At 38.4% G+C, this 24,209-nt stretch overlaps 1 protein-coding gene and 2 pseudogenes across 11 annotated transcripts in view; 1 reads left to right on the forward strand and 2 right to left on the reverse strand.

Annotated features, from left to right (window-relative positions):
* The window catches only part of CCSER2 (coiled-coil serine rich protein 2), a 193,678-nt gene that overhangs the window by 79,042 nt on the left and 90,427 nt on the right, over positions 1–24,209 (forward strand). For 9 of the 11 annotated variants that reach the window (XM_044239966.1, XM_044239970.1, XM_044239964.1 and 6 more), the window contains 2 exons: positions 8,636–8,726; positions 16,718–16,880. In XM_044239966.1, the coding sequence (XP_044095901.1) occupies positions 8,636–8,726; positions 16,718–16,880 (254 nt within the window). Of the gene's footprint in view, positions 1–8,635; positions 8,727–15,904; positions 16,018–16,115; positions 16,197–16,717; positions 16,881–24,209 lie in introns of those variants that run through there. The other 2 variants (XM_044239971.1, XM_044239972.1) reach the window with 2 other exon arrangements.
* LOC122900853 lies at positions 5,825–6,308 on the reverse strand (annotated as a pseudogene).
* Positions 13,896–14,083, reverse strand: LOC122901470 (annotated as a pseudogene).

Below are 24,209 nucleotides of genomic sequence, written 5' to 3' on the forward strand. Positions count from 1 at the left end.
CTTATCACCATCCTGATGTATTTTTCAGCATTAAAGATAAAGTCATATTGTACATATACAATTCTTTTCCCTGCCCCCATGCTACACATCATCTTCTCATGTGTCTAGATAAATTTATGAAACCTCATATGCAGCGATTTATTGGTGAGTGTTAAGTTGAGGCATAAATATGGATGGCTTTCCTTCCTTTTTCCACTGTGCTTTCTTAGTACCTTCTCAGAGTGATATAATTATTCTGTTACTTTACATTCATTGGAACAGACTCATTTTCCTTCTGTAAGATTAAATTTTTAACACTTTCATTATAAAATGAAACCTACAGAAAACCACACAAAACAAATGTAGGGTTTAGCTAGTTATTAAAAGTTGAACATCTTTTTGGTAGTGTAGCAGTGCTTTTACTGATAGGTGTGTCTCAGCAAGCCAAAGCCTGCTCTGGACCTAGAAAATGATGTTCTCTCTTGCCTTTGATACTTTGCTGCATCCTTATTTATCAGAGCTGGCTTGGGGCACCCAACATTATTTTGTTTCACACATATATACATGTACACAGACAGCCAAATGTTTTTAGAGGAGATAAGATTTTTTAAGTAAAACTACGTAAGTCAGTGCTTAATGCAGAAAATGAGAAAATGCAAGTACTCTAACGAAAACAAAAAAAAAAAGAAAAGCTCCATAACCTATGTTTGGCTTCCTTTCAACTTTTTTCTTTGCATATCATTGTTGCTCTCGCCAGCAAGAACGACCAGGAGACCTCAGCGAAGCAAGCTTTATTTCTGCGTAGCTGTTGGGATCTCTCTCTCTCCCACCCGTGCATGTCTATATATACCAAGGTTGCACAACCAATCACTTGCAGCCACATAGATATAAAATCCTAAGTTCCGCCTACTGGCTTGCATCTAGCCGCCATCTTAATGGCGTGTTTACTTTCGGGCACCAACAAAGTCATGCGGCGCCTGGGACTCCCCCGCGCCCAGCCGGAGCGGCGACAGCTTGAGGCAGCGGCGGCCGAGGCAACGAGCGGGCACGGCGGAGCCCAGAAGCATCACCGCGGCTGCTCCCGCTCCGCGCTGGCCCTGCATACAGCCCAACCCACCGCGCATGCGCTACAAGCCGCTGGGGCACCGACATCTCCCCCTTTTCTTTTATATTAGGCATGCAAGGCAGGAGATCATGCCTGTCTTAGGTTGTCAGCTGCCATGAACATGCTTACCCGTCATCGGATAATTCCCCCTGGTTGGAGAACTCCTGGCTTAGGTTGCTATGTGCATGCAGCCAATCTTACCCATCATTGACTACCGATCTAGCGCTGCCAGCCAGATTTGGGGAAATGTACCAGCTTCCAGTGCCATGCAAGCTTGTACTAGCGCCAACTGTTGCCTACATTGTTGTTTACGTAATGATGCAAAACGGCGGAACATAAGGATTTACAACAGATACCCAATCCCGTAATGGAGCTATGTCAATCTTATCTGCTTAACTCTTTCGACAGATTAGCAGCAATAGAAAGGTCATTATAGGCCACAGAGGTTATGCGAAGTCCAGAAAGTGATTGGATGCATCTGGTTGTCAGTAGTTTCTGGAGAATGTCCACTTGTTACAGACGGGAGAGCTACAGCCACTGCAGTTGCTGCAGCTGCGGAGGCCGCTACAGCCGCAATAATGGCTGCAGTGATCCCAAAGTCTCTTTTATGTCTTGAGAGCAATACAGGCCAATCGTTAGGATTTACAGAAACGGGCAGGGGAATGAAAGTAGATATACAGGAGGGAGGATGGCGGACTCATTCTTCAGTGGCCTGGGGAACGGCCAGGCTTTCACTATTGCCCATTGGTGCATCTGTTGAAGGGATGCTGGGTGTCGCCAGGATCGCTATTAGGCCGAGCATCAGGACGGGGCGGGCCATGTTGATCGATTTTTCTAATCAGTCGCTCCGGGACCCAGATAGGCACTTGGGCATCCTGTGGAAAAAGACAAACAGAACCTCGGTGCCATCTTAGGACCGGGTCAGGGCCTCTCCATTGGCCCGTGAGTATATCCTTCCACTTTGCCTGGGCTAGAGTGCGTTCGGTAACCACCACATGCCTGTCCGCTGCAGATGTACCATTATGGTCCAAGGACAAAAAATTTAAAATGTAAAGGGTGAGAGATGTAAGATCACGGGGTGACTTGTAGTCATCCCCTATTCCCCCTTTTCTTATTTTTTGTAAGCATCGTTTGAAGGTACCATTGGCGCGTTCAATTATTCCTTGACCTTGTGGATTGTAGGGTATACCTGTAGCTATTGATTGGGGGCTGTATATAGTTTCAGTTGTCAGGCGGACGCTCATCTGTTCCAAAACGTCTTGTTCCCAGAGGGAAATAGGAATATTGCAGACATAGGGCTGAAAAGTTCCCCTATGGCCTTCGTCATCCTCCCACTCAAGGGTAGCTGCGCTTTGATCAGGACTTTGAGCGATTCCTAAACCCCTGAGTGTTTGTTTTGCTTGTGTTAGGGTCCATCTCGGAGGCCATTCTTGTTGGCTGATGATGCTCTTATCGGCGCCCGTATCCAGTAACCCTAAAAATTTTCTTCCTTGCACCTTGAGGGTAATTATGGGCCTATCAGTCATATCCAGGGTCAGGCATGTTAGGTCAACTCCCGTAGACCCCAAACCTCTCATACCTTTTTCTTTTCCTTTACTGGGAAAGGCTTCATGATGGCTAGGGAGTACGAGAAGTTGAGCTATCAGATCTCCTGGGCTAATTGCAGTAACTCCCCTTGGTGAAGACACCAGTATCTTGATCTCTCCCTCATAATCTGAATCTATTACCCCAGGGTGAACTATCAGACCTTTGAGATAAGTGGAGCTTCGGCCAAGTAATAAACCTACAGTACCATGAGGGGGGTCCCCTCTTAGATCGGAGGCCAATGCTTGAATGCCCATCTCTGGTGTTAGGACCATTCGGGCGGCTGCTCTGATATGGAGCCCTGCTGATCCAGAGGTTGTGCGCCTTTTTCCGAGGGAGGATACCATGTCCTGGGCGTTTGCGTTAGCGCCCCATAAATTTGTGTTGGGCCCCGGGGCGCGGGGCCTTGCTTCCCATTTTTTGAGTAATTGGATTGAATCCAGTTATTCGGCGGCAGGGGATTTCCTTGAATATCTTTCTGGGACCTACATTCATTAGACCAATGATTCCCTTTACGGCAACGAGGGCACAACCCAGGTGCGGGCTTGACTGGTCTAGGAGGTCCTTTACCCTTTGGACAATCCCTCTTAAGATGATCGTCCCTTCTACAAAGGAAACAAGCCTTGGAAGAACTCCTGGTTCCTCCATTGAAACTTCTTATTTCTTGGGCTACTGCTGCTGCCACAACTTGGCCCTGAACAACTGTATCAGTGATGTCATGACACAGTTTGATATACGTAATCAGGTCCTTAGACTTCCAAGGGCGGATAGCCTCTTTACACCATTTATTTGCTTGTTCATAGGCTAATTGTTTAACAAGGGGCATTGCTTGGTCCACATCCCCAAATATGTGCCTTGCTACTTGGAGCAGATGATCTACAAAGTCAGCATAGGGTTCATTAGGCCCCTGCAACACCTTGGAAAGTTGTCCCTGCAAATCGCCAGAACCCTGTATGGTCTTTTAAGCCCTAGTGGCTGCAGCTATTATCTGTACATACACCCCTGGGGGGTACCCAATCTGATTGTTTTGTCCCACAAATTGACCTCCCATGAGCATGTCAATATTCCAGTGGGGATTCCCTGACGCGGCGTTACGCCGGGCAGTTTCTGAGCTACACTCTTGCCAAGCAGTTTTCCATATCAAGTATTGTCCACCAGACAGAGTTGCTTTTGCCATGTTAGTCCAGTCGTCTGGGGTAAGGTTCATGCTACCGACTGCTTCCAAAAGTGAAAGTGTATAAGCAGCCTGTGGCCCATAAGTAGTGACTGCTTCCTTAAACTGTTTAATAAGTTTGAAGTCTAGTGGTTGATGAAACCTCTGTTGATTTTGATCTTCTAACACTGGGTATGCAAGAGGGGAGGGTTTAGTAAAGTCCGTAATGTCCCTCCATCCTGCATTTCTGCATTCTGGACAACTGCATGCCCCTCGGGAGCATGAAGTGTTATATGGTGGCGGCCATTCTGCAGGTGGCGCTATAGGCCTACATTCAGGGGTAGGAATTCTTGACCTTCTGACAGAGGGCGCTAGGGAGTCATATTTTTTCCCGGCTTCTTTGTAGGTCTTTCCCTTTAAAGGTTCGTTAGGGACTTCCTCTTTTAATTTTAAGTGTGTCATGGCTAACCCAAGCTCATCTTCAGAGGAGCTCTCCTCTGAATTTTCTCCCCCTCTGCTAGATCCTGCCTTAGAGGCTTCTCTGACCTGCTCCTCGATAACATTTTTAACTGTTTTATGGTTAGAGTCTAGCGGAGTGCCGTTAGCCTTAAGCACTTCCGTCAGTAATCCTCCCATCTTAGTAAACTTTGATCCCATTATTTCTCGTCCTATGCCTAGGAACCCTTTTACTTCTCATCCTATACTTAGAAACTTTCTCACTTCTCGTCCTATACTTAGGAACTTTCTCACTTCTCGTCCTATACTTAGGAACTTTCTCACTTCTCGTCTTATACTTAGGAACTTTCTTATCTGAAATTTTGTGCACACTTACCGGATCGTTGCGTTCACTGAGAACTCCTCGGTGTAGGTTTCGGGTCTCCCGGGTTTCGGCACCACTTGTCACTCTCGCCAGCAAGAACGACCAGGAGACCTCAGCGAAGCAAGCTTTATTTCTGCGTAGCTGTTGGGATCTCTCTCTCTCCCGCCCGTGCATGTCTATATATACCAAGGTTGCACAACCAATCACTTGCAGCCACATAGATACAAAATCCTAAGTTCCGCCTACTGGCTCCCATCTAGCCGCCATCTTAATGGCGTGTTTACTTTCGGGCACCGACAAAGTTGTGCGGCGCCCGGGACTCCCCCGCGCCCAGCCGGAGTGGCGACAGCTTGAGGCAGCGGCGGCCGAGGCAACGAGCGGGCACTGCGGAGCCCAGAAGCATCACCGCGGCTGCTCCGGCTCCGCGCTGGCCCTGCATACAGCCCAATCCACTGCGCATGCGCCACAAGCCGCTCGGGCACCAACATATCATACAATGTTTTCCTTTTTTCCCCCATAAAATGGATAATTCTGTACATGCTGTTTTACAGACCTATTTTTTTTAAAGTTAATATTTAGGTCTTTTCAGTGGAAAAAATGTATTTTTTCATTTAAAGTTAAAAACATTTTGTGTTCATACCAGTACTTTGCACTTACATTCAGGAACATAGGTTTTTAATTTAATTTTATTGTTTTTTACATCCTTTTTTTCTTTTTCCTAATTTGAGAATCCACTTTTCAACAAACATTAATTAATTCTTTTCATTTATATTCATGTATGCACAACCAGAATAATGATGTCAGTACTACCATCCGTAATATAATTACTGAAAATAGTTTGAAAAATTTTCCTCAACTTGCAATAGTTTCTCTCTAAGCATAATGTCATCAACTTAGTAGACAGACTCATTTATTTTAATTTACTTATGACTTACAGAGATTCGTCAAAACATTTGTCAGAGCAAAAGATTAGAAACAACCATCTGTTTTTCTACCCAACTGACATCTTTCCTTGTCTATAAATATATTTTCATTATTATATTTTTTAGCACAAACACATTTATTTACTAACTAAAGGGATTATCCTAATTAAATCAACACTTTGAAATAGTTGCATGTAAAATGTTTGTGCTAAAGATAACTGAACACAGTAATGGGAAAAAAAAAAAAGCAGTATGGAGATTTGCTCATTGAACTGAGCTTGTTCATCCTCACAGCTAATTCCTGTCCAAAGTGGTGATGGAATTTTTACTCTACCTTTTCACAGACCCGAGTACAGATGACATTGTTCATTATGCATTCCACCACTAATTTCCCATATTCCAATTTTCTTGTGATTGTACTTTCCTTCCTGTCCCACTCCTAATGTATCAATGCACTATCTGTGAAGTTGCAGACCGTCTGAGTTTTTCTGCCATCAGCTGTAGTTCTTCAGACTTCTCTCCCAGGTTACATGAAAACTGTGATGTTTTCTCAAAGTGCTCTCAGTTTTTATGGTGAGGTTTTTGCCCTCAGAAGAGATTATACAATCTGGTTTGGCCACCGCACCCTCTTTTCACAGAGCCCATTCCCACTCCTACTTCCCACTCCTACTTCCTTCATGTATTCGCCAAAGCCTTTGCTCTCCACTAAGCGCCATCTTCTACTAGCTGCTGAATGGTGGCCATGGTGGGCACAGGCGAGTGGGCAAGCAGATCGAGCAAGCAGAACAGAGTGGGGCGTCGGGAGTGTGGCTTGCTCATTATTATTATTATTATTTTTTAAAGATTTTATTTATTTATTTGACAGTCAGAGATCACAAGTAGGCAGAGAGGCAGGCAGAGAGAGAGGAGGAAACAGGCTCCTGGCGGAGCAGAAAACCAGATGCGGGGCTGGATCCCAGGACTCTGGGATCATGACCTGAGCCAAAGGCAGAGACTTTAACCCACTGAGCCACCCAGGCACCCCTGTGTTTAGCCTTTTTTTGTTCTTGGGCATTTCTACTTTTTTGCCATTCTCCCTCCCTCTCTCTCTCTTTTTTTTTAAATATGAGAGAGAGAGAGAGGAAACACAAGCAGGGGGAGTGGGAGAGGGAGAAGCACGCTTCCTGCTGGGCAGGGAGCCCAACGTGGGACTCTGTTCCAGGACCCTGGGATTGTGACCTAACCCCAAGGCAGATGCTTAACCATCTGAGCCACCCTGTTGCCCCCTTTTTTGCCATTCTAAATAATGCTGCAGTAACAGTACCTACACATACATTTTCTGCACTTGTCTATTGCTGAGGGCTAAAAAGACGAAGGAAGAACTTGTCTTTTTAAAAAGGGTTTAGTTAAATTTTGACAAATTGGTTGCCAGAAAGTTTATGAATCTAATCCTATCTGCAATATTAATGAGTACTAGATTCTTTTCAATTTTGCTAAGTCACCATTGGTGTTAGCATTTTTTCCTACATCATATTTATTGGATGTTTATTTTATATTTTGGAAATTGTCTATTATGGCCTTTGCCAGTTTTTTTTTTTTCCCATGTCCTTTTTTTTTGGGCGGGGGGCTTTTAGGAAGACATATATTAAGGCAGCAGGTATTTCATGATGGAAAGAGGTTCTGTGAAATAATTCCTTTTTATGTCAAGGTTAAATAATTATCCAGAGGTGTTTCTTCATTTCTGCTTTTTCAGAAACAATTATTCCATTTGCTTTTAGTCCTCAATGCATTCTGGAAGGAAGGCAAACAAAACAGCACAAAATTGGAATGGTTTGGATGGAATACCCAACATAGGAAATAAATTCTAATTTTATTCATATTATCTGTAATAAAGTCGACATCCCCCTTCTATAAGAGTTTTTCAAGTCCATAATCTCTAAATTGTTTAAAAATTTATGGATTTCCGTGTCTTTTCATTTATATATACTAATGAAAGGTCTTGAAGTTGAATTAGTTCTTAGATTAGAAGTATCAGCTAGTAGACTACAAGTCAAACTGAGTTCCTGACTTTAAACTTAATTTTTATTTTGCTAATTAAACTTCAGAATAAAAGTCTTTGAAAGCAAAACATTACTCTTCTCAGGATAGGTGAGAGCTGGCAAGATTGCAAATAGAACCCCAGAGTGGCTGCTTATACCAGTTTAACTAGTCCACTAGTACACTAGTCCAGTACTATTTGTCTTTTATTTTTTAAAAGATTGTATTTATTTATTTCTTTGACAGAGAGAGACACAGAGATAGCAGGGCCACAAGCAGGGGGAGTGAGAGAGGGAGAAGCTGGCTTCCCTCAGAGCAGAGAGCCTGATATGCAGGGATCATGACCTGAGCCAAAGTCAGATGCTTAATGACTGAGCCACCCAGGTGCCCCAAATATTTGTCTTTTATAGAAAAAAAAAATTAAGGCAAACCAAACCAAGGTAGTAGTGGTGCTGAAGGTAAGAGTAGGTGGGTTTGACACAAGAAAGAAAATGAAATAATTATGTAGTTAAATACTTTTGTTATTTTACATGAGTGGTCCAATCCCTATGTATAATAAAACACAACCTCTCACACCAAATGTGAATAAATTTTGGGAGATTCTTTACCATCTTTGATTGTTCATGTTATCAAGGAGATTGGTTTAACCATGGACTCAGGAGGTAGACCTTATGTGTTTGCATCCTATTTTGGTTCTCTGTACATTAATTTCTAGTAATTGTAATAGTCGTTAAATCATAGGGTTATTTTGAAGGTTAAGTGAATTAATATTTGTAAAGTACTTAGAACAATATCTTGCAGTGAGTATTGTGCCAGTTTTAAAAAATGAATTAAAAAAATATCTTTGTGGGAGAAAGAGTAGAAGAATATTATGAATAGTTTAACAAGTAAACTGATTGAATCTTTTTTATTAAAAAGTTTTTATCTTAAAAATTTATTTTTACAACATAAACATTGAGTGAATTCAGTCTCTCATAGAGTGATATTTTCAAAACTAACGATTACATCCATTTTTTAAGGTAGATTATAGCATTTTTTACTGCTTTTATTCACAGGATATTCTGAATAATCTTGAATCATGTGACCTTGAGGACGATGACCTTATGCTTGATGTGGATCTGCCTGAGGATGCACCTCTTGAAAATGGTAAGTGACGATGATATTCAAACTCCAGAGGCATATATAGTTGAGCTGCTTGTCTAGGGCCAATTTAGTATTTGCTACTTACAAACTTCCTAATCTCAATGAAGGAAGTCTTTCAGACTGAGAATCACCCTTAGTAATATTAATTAGATTCATTTACAAACTTATTTAAATGTTTCAAACCTTGATTTTGTTGGTTTTAGATATGTCTGTATGATCCAGTGAAATTGTGTATCTCTATTATAAAGTAAGTAGTAGGTAGGAATTGTCCTTTTTGCTCCTGTGTACATATCCAGCTTTTCTTCCCTTTGTTTCATTTTGATGCTAAGAAGAAACACATTCAGAGAAAGAGAGATATCATTTGACTTGTGAAATACTGGTAAAATTCATTAAGTTTTAACTTATGATAAATAAGTGTTACTAAGGATAAATATTTTTAAAAGGTCAATTCTGAAAATTTTAAAAAGATTATTTCTGGGAAAATGGTGACTTTCTGAATAAATCATCCCCCCCCCTTTTTTTTTAACTCCCAAACACCCAATCTGTCTTTCTTTCTGGATCCTAGTAACTGCTGGGGTAAGGATTTAGACAATCCATATGCAAGAGGTCCCTAGGTACTCTTGTCCCCACTGACTTAATATTTATAGCATTTTCTATCTTAAGGACTGATCTAGAATTAGAGACCAGCCTAAAAAAGCCCCTGCGGCAAAGGTTGAAATGGGAATTCTCTGGAAGGAGGAGTGGTTCCAGAAGTTCTGCATTTGCCTGGTCTCTCAGGCCTCCTAGGGAGTGATGAACCCAAGAAGCTGGTGAAGTTCTTTTTATACATGATGCTAGAAAAATGCAGGGATATTTTGGAGAGGGCAGATATTTGTTCTGGTGCTACTGAGGGTACTAGAAGCTCACATTTGTCACTCCCTCTGCCCCATACTGCCAGGGTGCTCTGTAACAATCTCAGAATCTCAGTGGCTTTCAAAATATACATTTATTTTCCTTATTCATGGATCTATAGATTAGCTGGGCCCATTTAGGCTGTGGGACTGAGTTCAGGTCTACTCCTTATTTCTTCATTTTGAGACCAGGATTACCTGGATCAGGTTTGTCTCATGGCAGATGGAGAAGGACAACAGGCTGGACAGAGACATGCATATCTTAGGGTCTTCACTTAGAGTCTTGACTTAGAACCAACACAGTTACTTCTGCCCACATTCTGTTGGCCAAAGCAAGTTATATGGCCAAGCCTAATACCAGTGGGCCTGGGAAGTGTATTCTGTTCACGGTGAGGAACTCTGTGGCAGAAGACACTGAATATATAATTCTACTAAAGGAGATAGTGAAGAGCTGAGAACAATATCTACTCTACCACAGGGTTTGAGACTGTAGCACCTTCTCGTGGTTCTGCTGTCACCTAGGATGCTCAGAGCTGAGTTCTAGTCAACTGAGAAAGAAAAATCACAGCCAACATCCAGGAAGAAGAATAGGGAAAATAATAGAACTCCCAGGATTAGACTGGCCCAAGGAAGCAATAACGAAAGCACAGTGCTTTCTGGAGCTATAAAAGATTTTCTACCAGAATAGTTGAGTAGATGACAGAAAGCATAGCTACTGTTGAAATCCAAATTAGTGGCCTGAAAGGTCAAGTGGAAAAATACAGAAAAATACAGGAAAATGTAGAACACAGAGGAAAAACATAAGCCATTAACAGTTATGGGGGGAATGAAATGATTGAAGAGATTTCATGTGAGGTTTTAAGGGCTGGTTTTAAGGATTGAGAGATGTACTTGCTTGGAATAAATCACATCCTAGATAATGCATTTTACTTTGACAGATTTTAACTTCTCTTTGGAAACTTTAAACCCTTTCTGAGCTATAGGAATTGGTATTAAAGCCTGCCTCATCTTTAGAGGACAGCCAGAAGTTATCCTCATGTTGGATCAAATTAGAAGAATAAGGAAATTTAAAGTCTTTGAGGTCTTGGTTGGGGACTTGTGAAAAGTAGTAGGGAACCCATGAGGTATAACATCTCACATATATCGTAGATTTTCCTCAGAGAAGGCAAACAGGTTTTGACTGTTTTGAGCTAATAGAACAGTGAAGAAAGCAGAACGTAAGTCTAAAATGTAGCCTTTGGAGTCACCTGTATGCTTTCTAAAGGTGTTAGTCTACTTTTGAAGTCTGCAGTGGATTTAACCTTTCTTTGCTTACAGAACTGAATCAGAGCTCGGTCTGCATTCATAGAGAAGACTTTGTTGACAGCCTCTGAAAGCCCTTTTCTAACATCTTCTAGTTTCCCATGCAATGGATGGAAATTCAGTTGATACTACCCCAATATATGGTACTTTGGCATATTGAATAGTTTAAGCTTAAGGAGTTTGAGAAAAGTACAGACACAAGAAAGTCACTTTGACTTTCTCTCCACCTCACCCTCCTTCTCTGAAATAGGTCACAAAACCCTCATGTGAGAAGTACCTTCCCTATACCCAAAGGAAAGGCACATTCTTTTTTTTTTTTTTTTTTTTAAAGATTTTATTTATTTATTTGTCATAGAGAAGCGAGAGCAAGCATAGGCAGACAGAGTGGCAGGCAGAGGCAGAGGGAGAAGCAGGCTCCCCGCCAAGCAAGGAGCCCGATGTGGGACTCGATCCCAGGACTCTGGGATCATGACCTGAGCCGAAGGCAGCCGCTTAACCAACTGAGCCACCCAGGCGTCCCAGAAAGGCACATTCTTAATTCCAAGACAAAGAGACTCCAAAGAAGAATCCTAAAAAAATAGGGCTTGCTAAGTTTCCCTCAGTTTACTATAGTTACCTTATACTCTTTAACCTGTCATATTCCTCCACTTTGTATCAAACCTAGCATAAAAACACACAGGTCTGTTTCTTTTGGTCTTTATTTCCTTGTGAAGGATCCCGTGTCACATATCATATTAAATAAGTTTTTATGCTTTCCTTCTGTTAATCTGTCTTGTCAGTTTAATTTTCTGACCCTACAAGGGTCAAGAAAAATTATTCCTTTCCTATACAATCAATCACGTTTCTTCAGTTATATCACCTTCAAATTTTTCACACTGTGCCTTTTCCATTTCATCTTTTGCACCTGGGGTTCCCTCTTATATATAAACTAATAGGTATTAGGGATCCTGGATTATCAATTCCTGAAAGTATTCTAAATTCCTTTGCAAATTTCTCATAATCTTATTTAGTTCTTAGAAAACATGCAGCCATGATTCTCAGCTTAGAATGAGACCAGGTCTTAAAAATCAATCTTATGGGGTTTTCTCTCTTCTGAAGGAAGTTTAGCTTTAAGAGATAGTGAGTCTTTGAGTTTCTGACCAGCTTCAGGGTAGGGAAACAGGTCAAGGGAGAGATGGGGCAGAGCAGAATCGAGGATCATAGAACGAGGGAAGATGAATAAAATGAGAAAGGACTTTGGGTTTCAGTTGTGATTAGGAAGGATCTGAAAGACAAAATTGTTTTAATTCTCTTACATTTTTTCTTTTACCTTTGTCAGGGAATCCCTTAAGGAAGCAGTTTTGGTTCCGAATTTCTTTTGGCAGACTACTGAATATTTGGTATTTGTTCCTTTTTTATTCTGAAGTGTCTCTCAAACGAATGTTCAGATTGTATCAAACACACAATTATATGGCTTTATTCTCTTGCTCCAGAACATCTAATGGGCACTCATTGCCTACAGCTTAAAGCCTTGCATTCAGCATATTTATAGTTTAATCCTTAGGTTTATGATGTTTCCATAGTGTATACCTTGTTACATGTGCTATTTCATCTACTTCTTGTGTTTTTAAACTTTTCTCTGTTGAAAAAAGTCTTCTGAGGCTTTTGGATGGCGTAGTCGGTTCAGCATCTACCTTTGACTTAGGTCATGATCCTGGGTCCATCTGTTTCTCCCTCTTCCTCTGCCATCCCCTAACCCCTCTCCCCCGCCCCCGCTCACTTGTGCTCTCTCTCTCAAATAAATAAATGAAATCTTAAAATTTCAACAATTTCATTTCAACATTTCAAAATTCCTGAATCCCACACCACCAAGTTATGATTCCTATTAAATTGTACTTACTTACTCTGTGTTATATTTCCTAAGGTCATATTTTTGCCCTTAAAAAATTTTTTTTTCATTTTATTTTATTTTATTTCTTTTCAGTGTTCCAGCGTTCATTGTTTATGCACCACACCCAGTGCTCCATCCAATACAACATTTTTGCTTTTTATTGAGATATAGTCATATGAGCTCTATAGTATTGTCCTTGATCACTTTCCAGTTACTGTATGTTCTTCTGGAAATGTATCTTCCTTTTTAAGTGCTGATTGTGTTTAGTAATAACAAGGTTCATGATTTTTTTTTATATGAGCTCTTCTTCTTTCAAACCAAATTTTAGTTCAAAGTTTTTCTGATCAGATTGTAAAACCTCCTGCACAGCACGTTCTTTCTAGGCTTTGTAATGTGTAATTTCTTCCTGCCTTCTTTGTAGCCAGTTGTTATTCACAGGTGGAAATAATATCTGTGTCATCCATTTACCTTCCTATGACTTTAAGTAGTCAGAAAAATAATCTAGGTTACTTTTGGTATTCTCTTTTGATCCTTTATCAAATCAGAAGAAAAGAGTATGATGAGTGGTAGGTATAGGTATCCCATGTACTATACCTTTCAGTTAGCTATATATAGTAGATCCTTTTTCCCTCTCCAGAGAATAAGGGTCCTGATATTATCTCTGTCTCCTACTCAGAGTAATAGAACTAAAATCTGCTGCTTTATACTTTTAGACCTGGAAATCTCCTTCATGGGGCCTTTCTTTATTTTCTAGGCCTAAATGCATAGTTAGGGCAAAATCTTATGTATAGAGAGCTGTGATCAACATATTGGGTTAAAATTTTTCAAACCAGGGTATGTTTTGGTTTGCCTCATCATGCCCTATGGTATTTCATGTTCAGATTTATTTTGGATTTATTTCATTTCTTAGTCTTCTTTGTCCTGTTCCATTATTAGCTATGGAAATGGTTTTGATTTATCTCCATCTTGTAATTTTGTTTGCTTTCCATTTTCTGTCAGAGAACCTCCAATCTTATCTAAGAAACCACCACTAATGTTACTTCGCATTACCTTCTTAATAACATTTTAAGGTATATAAACATATGTTTAATGGATGTCTCAGATAAGAGTAGAGTTAACCCTTTAACAAAACAAGGTTGAAATATATGGGCTCATTTGTATGTGGGTTTTTTCAATAAAGGACAGTGCTGTAAATGTGTTTATTTTCCTTATGATTTTCTTTCTTTCTTTCTTCCAATTAGCAATAAGCGCACCTCGGATAAACCTCATTGGCTACGATACTGCCACTGCGCAAAGCCTTTCTTTCTTTCTTTCTTTCTTTTTTTTTTTTTTTAAGATTTTATTTATTTGACAGAGAGAGAGAGAGAGATCACAAGTAGGCAGAGAGCCAGGCAGAGAGAGAGAGAGGGGGGAAGCAGGCTCCCTGCTGAGCAGAGAGCCCAATGCGGGGCTCAGTCCCAGGACCCCGAGATCATGACCTGAGCCGAAGGCAGAGGCTTAACCCAGTGAGCCACCCAGACGCCCCTTCCTTATGGTTTTCTTAATAACATTTTCTTTTTTTGATATAATGCAGTATTATAAATGTATTTTTTCTTATGATTTTCTTATTTACATTTTATTTTCTTTAGCTTACTTTATTGTAAGAATACAGTGTATAGTACATATAATGTACAAAATATGTGTTAAATGACTATATTATTGGTAAGGCGTCCGGTCAACAGTAGGCTATTAGTAGTTAATATTTTGTGTATCAAAAGTGATACACAGATTTTTGACTATACAGGGGGTCCCATACCTCTAACACCCACATTGTTCAAAGGTCAACTATACAAGCAGAATCTTTAAAGAGTCTTACAGCAGTCATTTATCTGAGAATTTAGGCCAGCTATCTCAGGGTATACCAATAGTCTTTTGTGGTCTTGGCAAATGTTTGTATCCACTGTTTATGTGTCCATTGTACCTGTGGTTGAGTTCTTGTTTCAATGAAGGTGCTTTAAAATGTATCATGTGTGTAGTATCAACAATCTCTTTAGTAAAAACAAAAGTGGCATATCAATTTTATGCACTTTAATTTCCACAGTATATAATCCCATCTCCTGGCCTATTTGCCTGGTTCATTTGCTTCTTGTACTCTACATGCAGTGTGTTGATGATATCCCAATTATATATCAGATTCTTATGACAGAATTTCTTGTTTGGGGAGTGAGTGGAATTTTACTTGCCTTAATTAAATATGAATTCAAATGAAACTAGATACAGATAATCTCTAGCTATACAGATAAAGTAATATTTTAATGCCATGTGAAAATACTTGATGAACTTAACTGAGTCTCTGTGTATGATACAAATGTTAACTAAAATCAATTTTAAGCCTTTTTAGAGTATTTTAAAATTTTTCTTTTCTGATTTCATCTTCTGGTCCTTATTTTTTTCATTATAATGGTCACCATGCCTTTATTTATCCTAACAGGTTTTCTATAAATGAACTTTAAAAAAAAATAGATAAAAAATAGATTGTAGTTTAACTCAATAAAATGACAAGAAACTGAAATAATTTCAAATGTAAGTCTTTAAAAAGTTTTTCCTTTAAAAATTTTAAACTATAAAATGTATAGTTTTTTCCCCAAAATTGATTTCTGTAACGGTTATAAACAAAATTTAAAAGTTTTAAAAAGTTGTATAAAATTATTATGCATTTAGAAGAAATATGTTATAGTTAGTGTATATGAGAATTGAACATCTGCACTTTACTTTTTTGGAGTGGGGAAGTTTGTTTTTATCTGGTGTCCTATAATGAAATACTTTCCATATTTCAAATTCAAGTTTTAGATTAAGTGAAAATAATCATTTAAATAATTAAATTGGGGATTACATTGATTTCTACAGCTTCCTTATCAAGGAATTCAAAGCATTCTGGATTTGAACTTTCTCATGTAATAATTCTCAAACTAGAGAAACCTTTTCTGTTCCTGGCTTGAGTTAGTGTTTAGTTGTATTTTTAGTAACAGTCCTAACTCAGTAGCTATGTAACCACTGAGCGAAGATGGAGTCACAGGGTAAACTGGGCTTGCTTCCCACAGGGAGGGCTGGGAGTTGAGCAGGAAGGAAGGCCTGTTTGTCAGTGCCTTGTATGCAACTATGTCTGAGTAGGCAGCGGGGCGACACAATGTCTCCCTTGTACAAAGTAACTCTCTTAGTGAGTGCTCAGATATGTGAGGAAAAAAGTGTTTGGGTAAGTGAAAGGGAAGCTTGGGTTGTTTCAAGGAGATTCTTTTCGTGTTTTTGTGGCATTTGGATTTCAGGGAGTGTACTATTTGTTGCTGCAAAGTACTGGCTTTGTTTTCAGTGACATTTTAGACTTTTTGAACAAGCTTTACTGTAGACAGATTGAAGCTTCTTACTTTCTAAACTGTGAGCTTAATTTTAAAAATACTATTTGTTTGTGATGAAAATTTAATGTGTGCTTCTTGAAATCAGTGAAAGCTAATTGTGGCATTTATTTTTGGGAAGGAGTTCTCTACTAGACTTAAAATCTTCTACTTTTTCTAATTATTTTCATTCTGAATTCAGAACCAGCTAGTGATAATGACGAAAACACTAAATGCTGATTACTGGTGTTTAAATTGTATAATGTTGATAACAAGGATAATTTGCTTGTTTTAAAACACTGGGACCATTGTTACTTAAGTGCCTGTGATATGAAAGTTTTTAATCTACTTCAATTTGAATGCTGTAAAGTTCAGTTTTCACCAAAAAAAAATTGGTTACTTTTCTTCTGGGAATTTTGATTTTGTGATTAGCTAATATAAATGGCTGGTATTTTTAGCATGTCATTTTTATATTCTCAGCAGCGTTTAATTATCAAGCTATAAGTAGTTAACTTTTACAGAGTGTGTACATGTTTATTGTGTTTTGCTTTTGAATCTGTCTAGTGGAGTGTGACAATATGAACCGCTTTGACCGGTCAGACAGAAATGTTCGGCAGTCTCAGGAAGGATTTTGGAAAAGGCCACCCCAGAGGTGGAGTGGACAGGAGCATTACCACCTCAGCCATCCTGACCACTATCATCACCATGGAAAAAGTGACTTGAGCAGGTGAGTCTAGTTTAGATTACATTTCCTATCTTTTGATTAATTTTGAATTATTATATTTCCATGCCCCCTCAAAACTATTTTTTAATTTGGTTTTTAGATGTACCAGAAATATTTCAAATTATGTATGATACTACTTGGAATAATTTGTCTAATTCTTTCCTTTTGGCCCAAATCATTTTTCATTAGCTTTATCAAAAATAAAAATATTTTATTTATGTCTGCTATTTAGACTTTATGTTTTGGTGTGATTTTCTAGTTCTCATTTGGGAATGATTATATGTTGAATTTGTTAATTATTTTAAAAATAATGTATGAAATTAGTGCCAAGTGATTTGTTTTCTTTTGCTTAAATAAATTAAAACTGAAAAGTTTCTCAGAAACAGAAGATACTGTACAATGCCAGGATTCTTTTCCTTTTTGAAGCATAGCATAGTTTTAAATTTGGTAAGAGAAATAATATGGCTCTGTAGTCAACCAAACCTGAGATTAAACCCTGGCGTGATACAGATTAGCTTTGTGAGCTTAAATAATTTATTTAAACCTTCTCTACTTCAGTTATCATCCATAAAACAGAGTTGATAATACTTTTCTCTCTGTGTTCAAGGATGAGAGACAAAAGTACTTGAGCATTATAAGGATTAGAGTAGGCACCCAATGTGGTGGTAGTTATTATTAATTTTCTTCCTTTTCCCTTCCTTGTCTCATTTCACTAGGGATCTGAGGTCATTTTGGGGCACAGTTACCATACAGATAATAAAAATTGGATAAAGAAACAATGGAAGGGAAATGTATGGTCCCATATAGTTCTTGAAATAAGAAAAAAAAATTGTCTCTAAGAATCCTTGCAGCAAAAACAAAGAATAAACTTTGGTCCATTACAAGATTTATACTTTACATAAGATAAAGAATGTGTTTCTCCTGAATTGATTTGCTTTCATGAGACAGAAACCTAAGAGAAGTTGCTTTGCATGAGTTCTTAGAAGGGGAATACTTTGTGATATAGTGGACAGGTCTCAGACAGCTTCCCAAAATTCCATAAGTCCATTTTTTTACTTATGTTCTTCAGTGCAAGCTACAAAGAAGTAGTGAGAAAAGACAGTTCTGCAGTGGGTCACAAAATAATGAGGTTTAACTAAGAATCCTTCTGTTGATATAATTGTAAATGATAAAATGTAGACGATCAGAAGAATACATGGAATATATATTTTTCCAGTCATTATGTTGGTTATTGTTTTTTATACCTGGGCTTTTGATAAGGAATGGTCATCAGAGAGTTGTTTTTGTCAGTCAAGAATATGATGTAAAGATAGTCGTGATTGCAAATAGTGAAGATTATGCTTCCCTCATCTTTGACGGTTGGTTTATAAGAAGGTAAATTTAAGGCCAACTTATAAAAATTTAGAAGCCTAACTAAAAATGTGAACCATTGCTTATACTTCTGATAAGATTTATTCATCCATTTAACAAATACTCATTGAGAACCTACATGTTGAATTCTGTGCTAAATTCTAAAGCCGAGATGAATTTGGAGATAGTGGGAGAGGTGATAGCTGTGGATTGGTAATGGCTTCTTAGAGCATTGTTCTGAGGATGCTAAAAACAATTATGTAATGCATGAGCTCAGTTGGAGTCATCACAGTTATTGGTTATGTAGAAATTCATGTGCCTCTTCCATGCCATGCAAAGTTGAGTAGTAAATACTTTTTGGATGTTGACTCTGTGGGAGAGGTAGGTATATTACAGTGTTAGTGCAGTACAATGATGATGGGTGCTTAATTAAAGTGATTTATATAGGACTCCAGAGACATGCAGCATCTGGATTTTGTCTAGGGTAGTGGTCTGTAAAGGAAGTTTCTATTGATTGGGTAAGTGTGACTGTAGAGATTGTAGAGGAGTGGTTTCTATAGGAGAAGGATGAATATTCAGATGGAAAAAAATAACATGTACAAAATCATGTATCAGTACTATGGACTTTTTAGAGAGTTTAGTTCATACCTGGATTGCTAAGTCATTTGAAGGAATGAATAGATGTGATCTCTAACTCTAACAGCAAAACTCTCTAGTTTAAGATAAAGAGTGACAAATTTTGGTTAAAATGGGATTATAAATTAGACTGTCCCAAATGGAATGAATTACACGGATGGAGGTAGTAATCTCTGACCCTGAGAATAATCAAGCTGAGACTGATTAGTCATCTTTCAGAAAAGTTAAAGAACAGTTTCCAAAAACCATATCCCCAGATGTTAAAAGGTGTAGAAGAATGATTTTCTGATCAAATAAGTACAGGAATAAACAAATCAATGTTAAATGAGTTTTTTGTTAAGTGGACTTTTCATTACCTTTAATATATAAATATAGTACTATGATTTTACAAAATGTGGTAAAAGATAGAATATATAACCATTTCGTAAGACATATGACCTCAGGTCCCTTTTACATGGTGTATTTTGAGGGACTAGTGATTTTTGGATCATCAACACTGGTGATTCTTAGGGAGGAGAGAGAAATGCACCATATTCTTGGGGGTTGCTCATTTAACTCAATGCAGAACTTCCCAACAACTGGGCACACTGGTTTTTCATGAATAGTTATAGGTTAACCATTTTATGGATCCCTTCAGGCTTTGGGATGGCCATCTGGGTTTGTGATATCTAGATCCCCTAGAGCTAGTTATGAATTTGGATGGTACAGAGAGGAGAGACCCCATTTAAGATAAGCCTTACACTCCAGTATACCTTTAAACTATTCTTTTTTCTCCATGCCTTGATTTTAAAAAGTTTGGATGCATTAATCCCAGGGCCTTTTTGACATTACATGTGTAAAAGTATCTCTTCCCATTCTATGACTTCTTGAGCGTAAGTTCCCTTTCCTTTCTATCCTTTAATTCCCATCATTGTCCTTTTTGTTTTGTTTTGTTTTTTAAATTATAGGAATCTGTCTTATCCATAATTTAGGGGACGGGTAGTTCTGAACCACTGATCATTTTCCTTTGTATTTTTATGATAATACTATGCTCTCTTTCCATCTGGCCTAAGCTTTCACTCCTCTTTCTTCCACAACCTCCTTCTTTCCCTGTTTTTATATGAAGATTCTTATTTTCCAGTCATTGTAGTACTTCACTATGTAGAGGTAGGGTCTTTGTCTTCACTCCTTATTTGCTTCTCATCAAAGTTATTTATTCTTCAGTCTCTTTCCTTTGAGACTTAGGGCATTTGGCTATATCAGATCCTCCTTATTGGTCCCTACAACTTGCTCACAAAAATCTTGACCTTGGCTCATTTTGCCTCTTCATCCTAAGCTTTGCTGCAGTCCTGAATGTCTCCAGTGTTCATATACATGATTCATTTAACCTCCTGGCTCCTTAGTGTCTTAGGATTCTCTATACAAGATCATGTCATCAGAGAACTGACATAGTTTTACTTTTTTCTTTCCCATCCAGTTACTTTTTTCCTCCTGCATACTTCCTATGACTAGAACCTCCAATACAGTGTTGAACAGGAGTGGTGAGAGCAAACATTTATGCCTTTCTAATGTTAGGGGTAAAGCATTTAATCTCTTACTGTTAAGTATGATGTTAGCTATGTGTTTTTATAGGTAGTCTTATCATTGAGGAAGTTCACTTCTGTTAATATTTTGTTGAGCGTTTTGTCATGAAAGAGGGTTGGAGTTTGTCAAATTCTGTTTCTGATTATTGAGATAATAATTTTTTTTTTTGCATCTCTTAATGTGGTATACGACATTGATTTACATATGTTGAACCAACCTTGCATTTCTTAGATAAATTCTAGTTGGTCATGGTATATAATCCTTTTATGTATTGCTAGATTCAATTTGCTAGTACTGTGTTGAGGATTTTTGTGTATATATTCATAATAAGTATTGCTCTGTAATTTTATTTTTTTTTAGATGTCTTTGTGTGGTTTTGGTATTATGGTCATATACATTGAATAGGAAAGTGTTTTTTTCATTTCTGTTTTTGGAAGAGCGTATAGAATTCACCAGTGCAGTTATTTGGGTTTGGACTTTCCTTTGTGAAAAGTTTTTTGATTACTAATTTAATCTCTGTAGATATTCTATAGATATCTATTGGGGTTTGTTAGTTTGTGGTATTATTCAAGCCTTCTGTTCTGCTGACCTTTTTCCTAGTTCTGTTCATTAATGAGGAAGAAGTATTAAAGTCTCCAACTACAGTTTATCTTGTAGGGAAAGTCTGAATGCAACACATTCTCTCACTTTTTGTTTAATGGTAATGTTTTAATTTCTCTTTAATTTTGAAGACTAATTTTGCTGGATATAGAATTCTTGGTTGACAATCTTCCATTTAACATTTTTTTTTTAAAAGATTTTATTTATTTATTTGACAGAGAGAAATCACAAGTAGGCAGAGAGGCAGGCAGAGAGAGAGAGAGGGAAGCAGGCTCCCTGCTGAGCAGAGAGCCCGATGCGGGACTCGATCCCAGGACTCCGAGATCATGACCCGAGCCGAAGGCAGCGGCTTAACCCACTGAGCCACCCAGGCGCCCCCCATTTAACATTTTTGACCCCGATGCATTCTTATGAAAAATCAGCTGTTAATCTTACTGAGTGTGTCTTCTGATGAGTCATATTTTTCTTGCATTGTTCAGGATTCTCACTTTTTCTTTAGCTACTTTTTTTTTAAAGGCAGATTTGAAGTCTTTTTTTTTTTTTTTAACATTTTATTTATTTATTTAACAGACAGAGATCATAAGTAGGCAGAGAGGCAGACAGAGAGAGGGGGAAGCAGGCTCCCTGCCAAGCAGAGAGCCTGATGTGGGCCTCGATCCCAAGACCCTGAGACCATGACCCGAGCTGAAGGCAGAGGCCTAACCCTCTGAGCCATCCAGGCGCCCCTTTCTTTGGCTTTTGATAGTTTATGTGTTTCTCTTAATTTAATAAATTTTGGAGTTTGTTGAGCTAATGACTAGACAACAATTTTTTTAAATGCCTTGAACCAGTAAGTATCCCTGACTTTGCCATGGGGCTCTATATGTGTATGTGTTTAGGGATACTTTCAACAACTTGGTATTGCAGCTCTGCCTTTACCTTCATTTCCTCCCTGCTCAGAGACTCTAGGTCAGCCAAAGATGAGAGGTGAAGGCCTTCCAGGTATTTCCTTGGCATGCACACAGCCCTACACAGGTGTATGGCCTTCTCTGTGTTTAAGAATATGTTGGGGTATTTCAAAGCCTCCTGTGGGCATCTCCTTTCTCAGGTTTTTCTTTGAAGTTTTTTGACCACCTTCTTGTTTTTTATATTCTTTTTTTTAATAGATTTTATTTATTTATTTGATAGAGATCACAAGTAGGCATAGAGACAGACAGAGAGAGGCGGGGAGCAGGCTCCCTGCTGAGCAGAGAGCCCGATGCGGGACTCGATCCCAGGACTCTGGGATCATGACCTGAGCTGAAGGCAGAGGCTTTTAATCCACTGAGCCTAGGCACCCCGATCACCTTCTTGTTTTGATCGCCGTCTCTGGCAGTGTAATATTTTTAAAAATTGCACTGATCTTTTTCAACACATGTGCTAGAGATAAGTCTGTTCCCACTGAGAAACCTCGGAATTGGGTCAAATAAAACAACAACCAAGAATGGGCCTTTTCTAGGGAGGTGCTAGTTAGGTCAAATAGTAACTATTTTCTGGAAATGGTACTTTTCCAACAATTCCAAACCCACTTTACCATTCACCCCTCCTCCTAGTGATTGCTGAGTTTCACTGCTATTATGCTTCTAAGGCTCTTATTTTTCCAGGCTACCACAGAGCTGGGAAGATAGGCATGGCAACGGAGTAAATTAAAATCCACAGAGCTTGTTCTTACCAAGATTCAGCTGGGTTTTCTTTTTTTCCCTCCCTTCCTTCCTTCCTTCCTTCCTTTCTTTCTTCCTTGGTTGTGGCAGGAATTTGGTTGATTTCCATAGTACTGAGTAAGTTGATTTTAACAAATTTGCCAGTGTCATCAGTACTTTTATGGAGGAGTGGACTTTTTGGAGATCTTCATTCTGCCATTGTGGAAATACTTCTGTCATTTTTTTTTTTTTTAAACTAATAGATTTCATTTCTTAGAGCAGTTTTAGTTTTAGCAATATTTAGCAGAAAGCACAGAGAGTTCTCATATACTCCCTCACCTTCTTTTATATAATTTTTACTATTATTAACATCTTGCATTAGTTGTTACAGTTGATCAGTTAATATTGATACACGGTTATTAATTAAAATTCATAGTTTACTTTGGGGTTCACTCTATGTGTATACATTCTGTGACCTTTGACAAATACCTAATGATACATATTTACCATTACCTATCATATAGAATAATTGCACTGCCCTTAGACTCCCATGTTGTCCTTGTATTATCCCTTTCTTCTCCCTTAACCTCCACCAATATTAAGGGCAACCACTGATCTTTTTCCTGTCTTCATAGCTTTTGCCTTTCTCAGAATGCCATATAGTTATAGTCTTCTCAGATTGGCTTCTTTCACTCAGCAATATGCATTTATGATTCCTCCATGCCTTTTCATGCCTTGATAGCTCATTTCTTTCTGTCATTAAATAATAGTCTGTTGTGTGGGTGTACTGTAGTTCATTTGTCCATTTACCTCCTAAAACACATCTTGATTGCTTCCAAAACTTGACCATTATGGATAAAGCTGCTCTAAACCTTTATCTGTGTAAGTTTTGAACACATTTTGGTAAATATCAAGAAGCACAGTTGCTGGATCATATAGTAAGATGTTTAGTTTGGTACAAAACTGCCAAATTGGCTGTACATTTTGTATTTTCTCTAGCAGTGAATGAGAGCCCCTGTCGTTACCATCCTCACCAGCATTTTGGTGGTGTGTTTTGAATTTTAACCGTTCTAATAGGTGCATAGTGATATCCTATTGTTTCAATTTGCAGTTCCCTAAAAATATAAAATGTTGAGTGTTTTTTGTATGCGTATTTGCCATTTGTACATCTTCTTTAGTGAGATGTCTGTTTAGAACTTCTGCTTGTTTTTAAATTTTGTTCTTTGTTTTCTTGTTGAATTTTAAGAGTTCTTTGTCTTTTTAGATACCAGTCCTTTATCAGATATTTTATAAATATTTTCTCCTAGTCTATGACTTTCCTTTCCAAATCTCCTAATGGTGTTTTTTCAAAGAGCAGATATTTTAAATTTTATGCAGTCAGGTTTACAAATTATTTTCTTTCATAGGTGGTACTTTTTGTGTGTATCTAAAAAGTTACTGCTCAACCCAATGTCCCCTGGACTTTCTTCTTCACTACCTCGTAGTTTTACATTTTACCTTTAGGTCTTTGATACATGTTGAGTTA

Source organism: Neovison vison, chromosome 2 (genome assembly GCF_020171115.1).
Source record: "Neovison vison isolate M4711 chromosome 2, ASM_NN_V1, whole genome shotgun sequence".
Lineage (NCBI taxonomy): Eukaryota > Metazoa > Chordata > Mammalia > Carnivora > Mustelidae > Neogale > Neogale vison.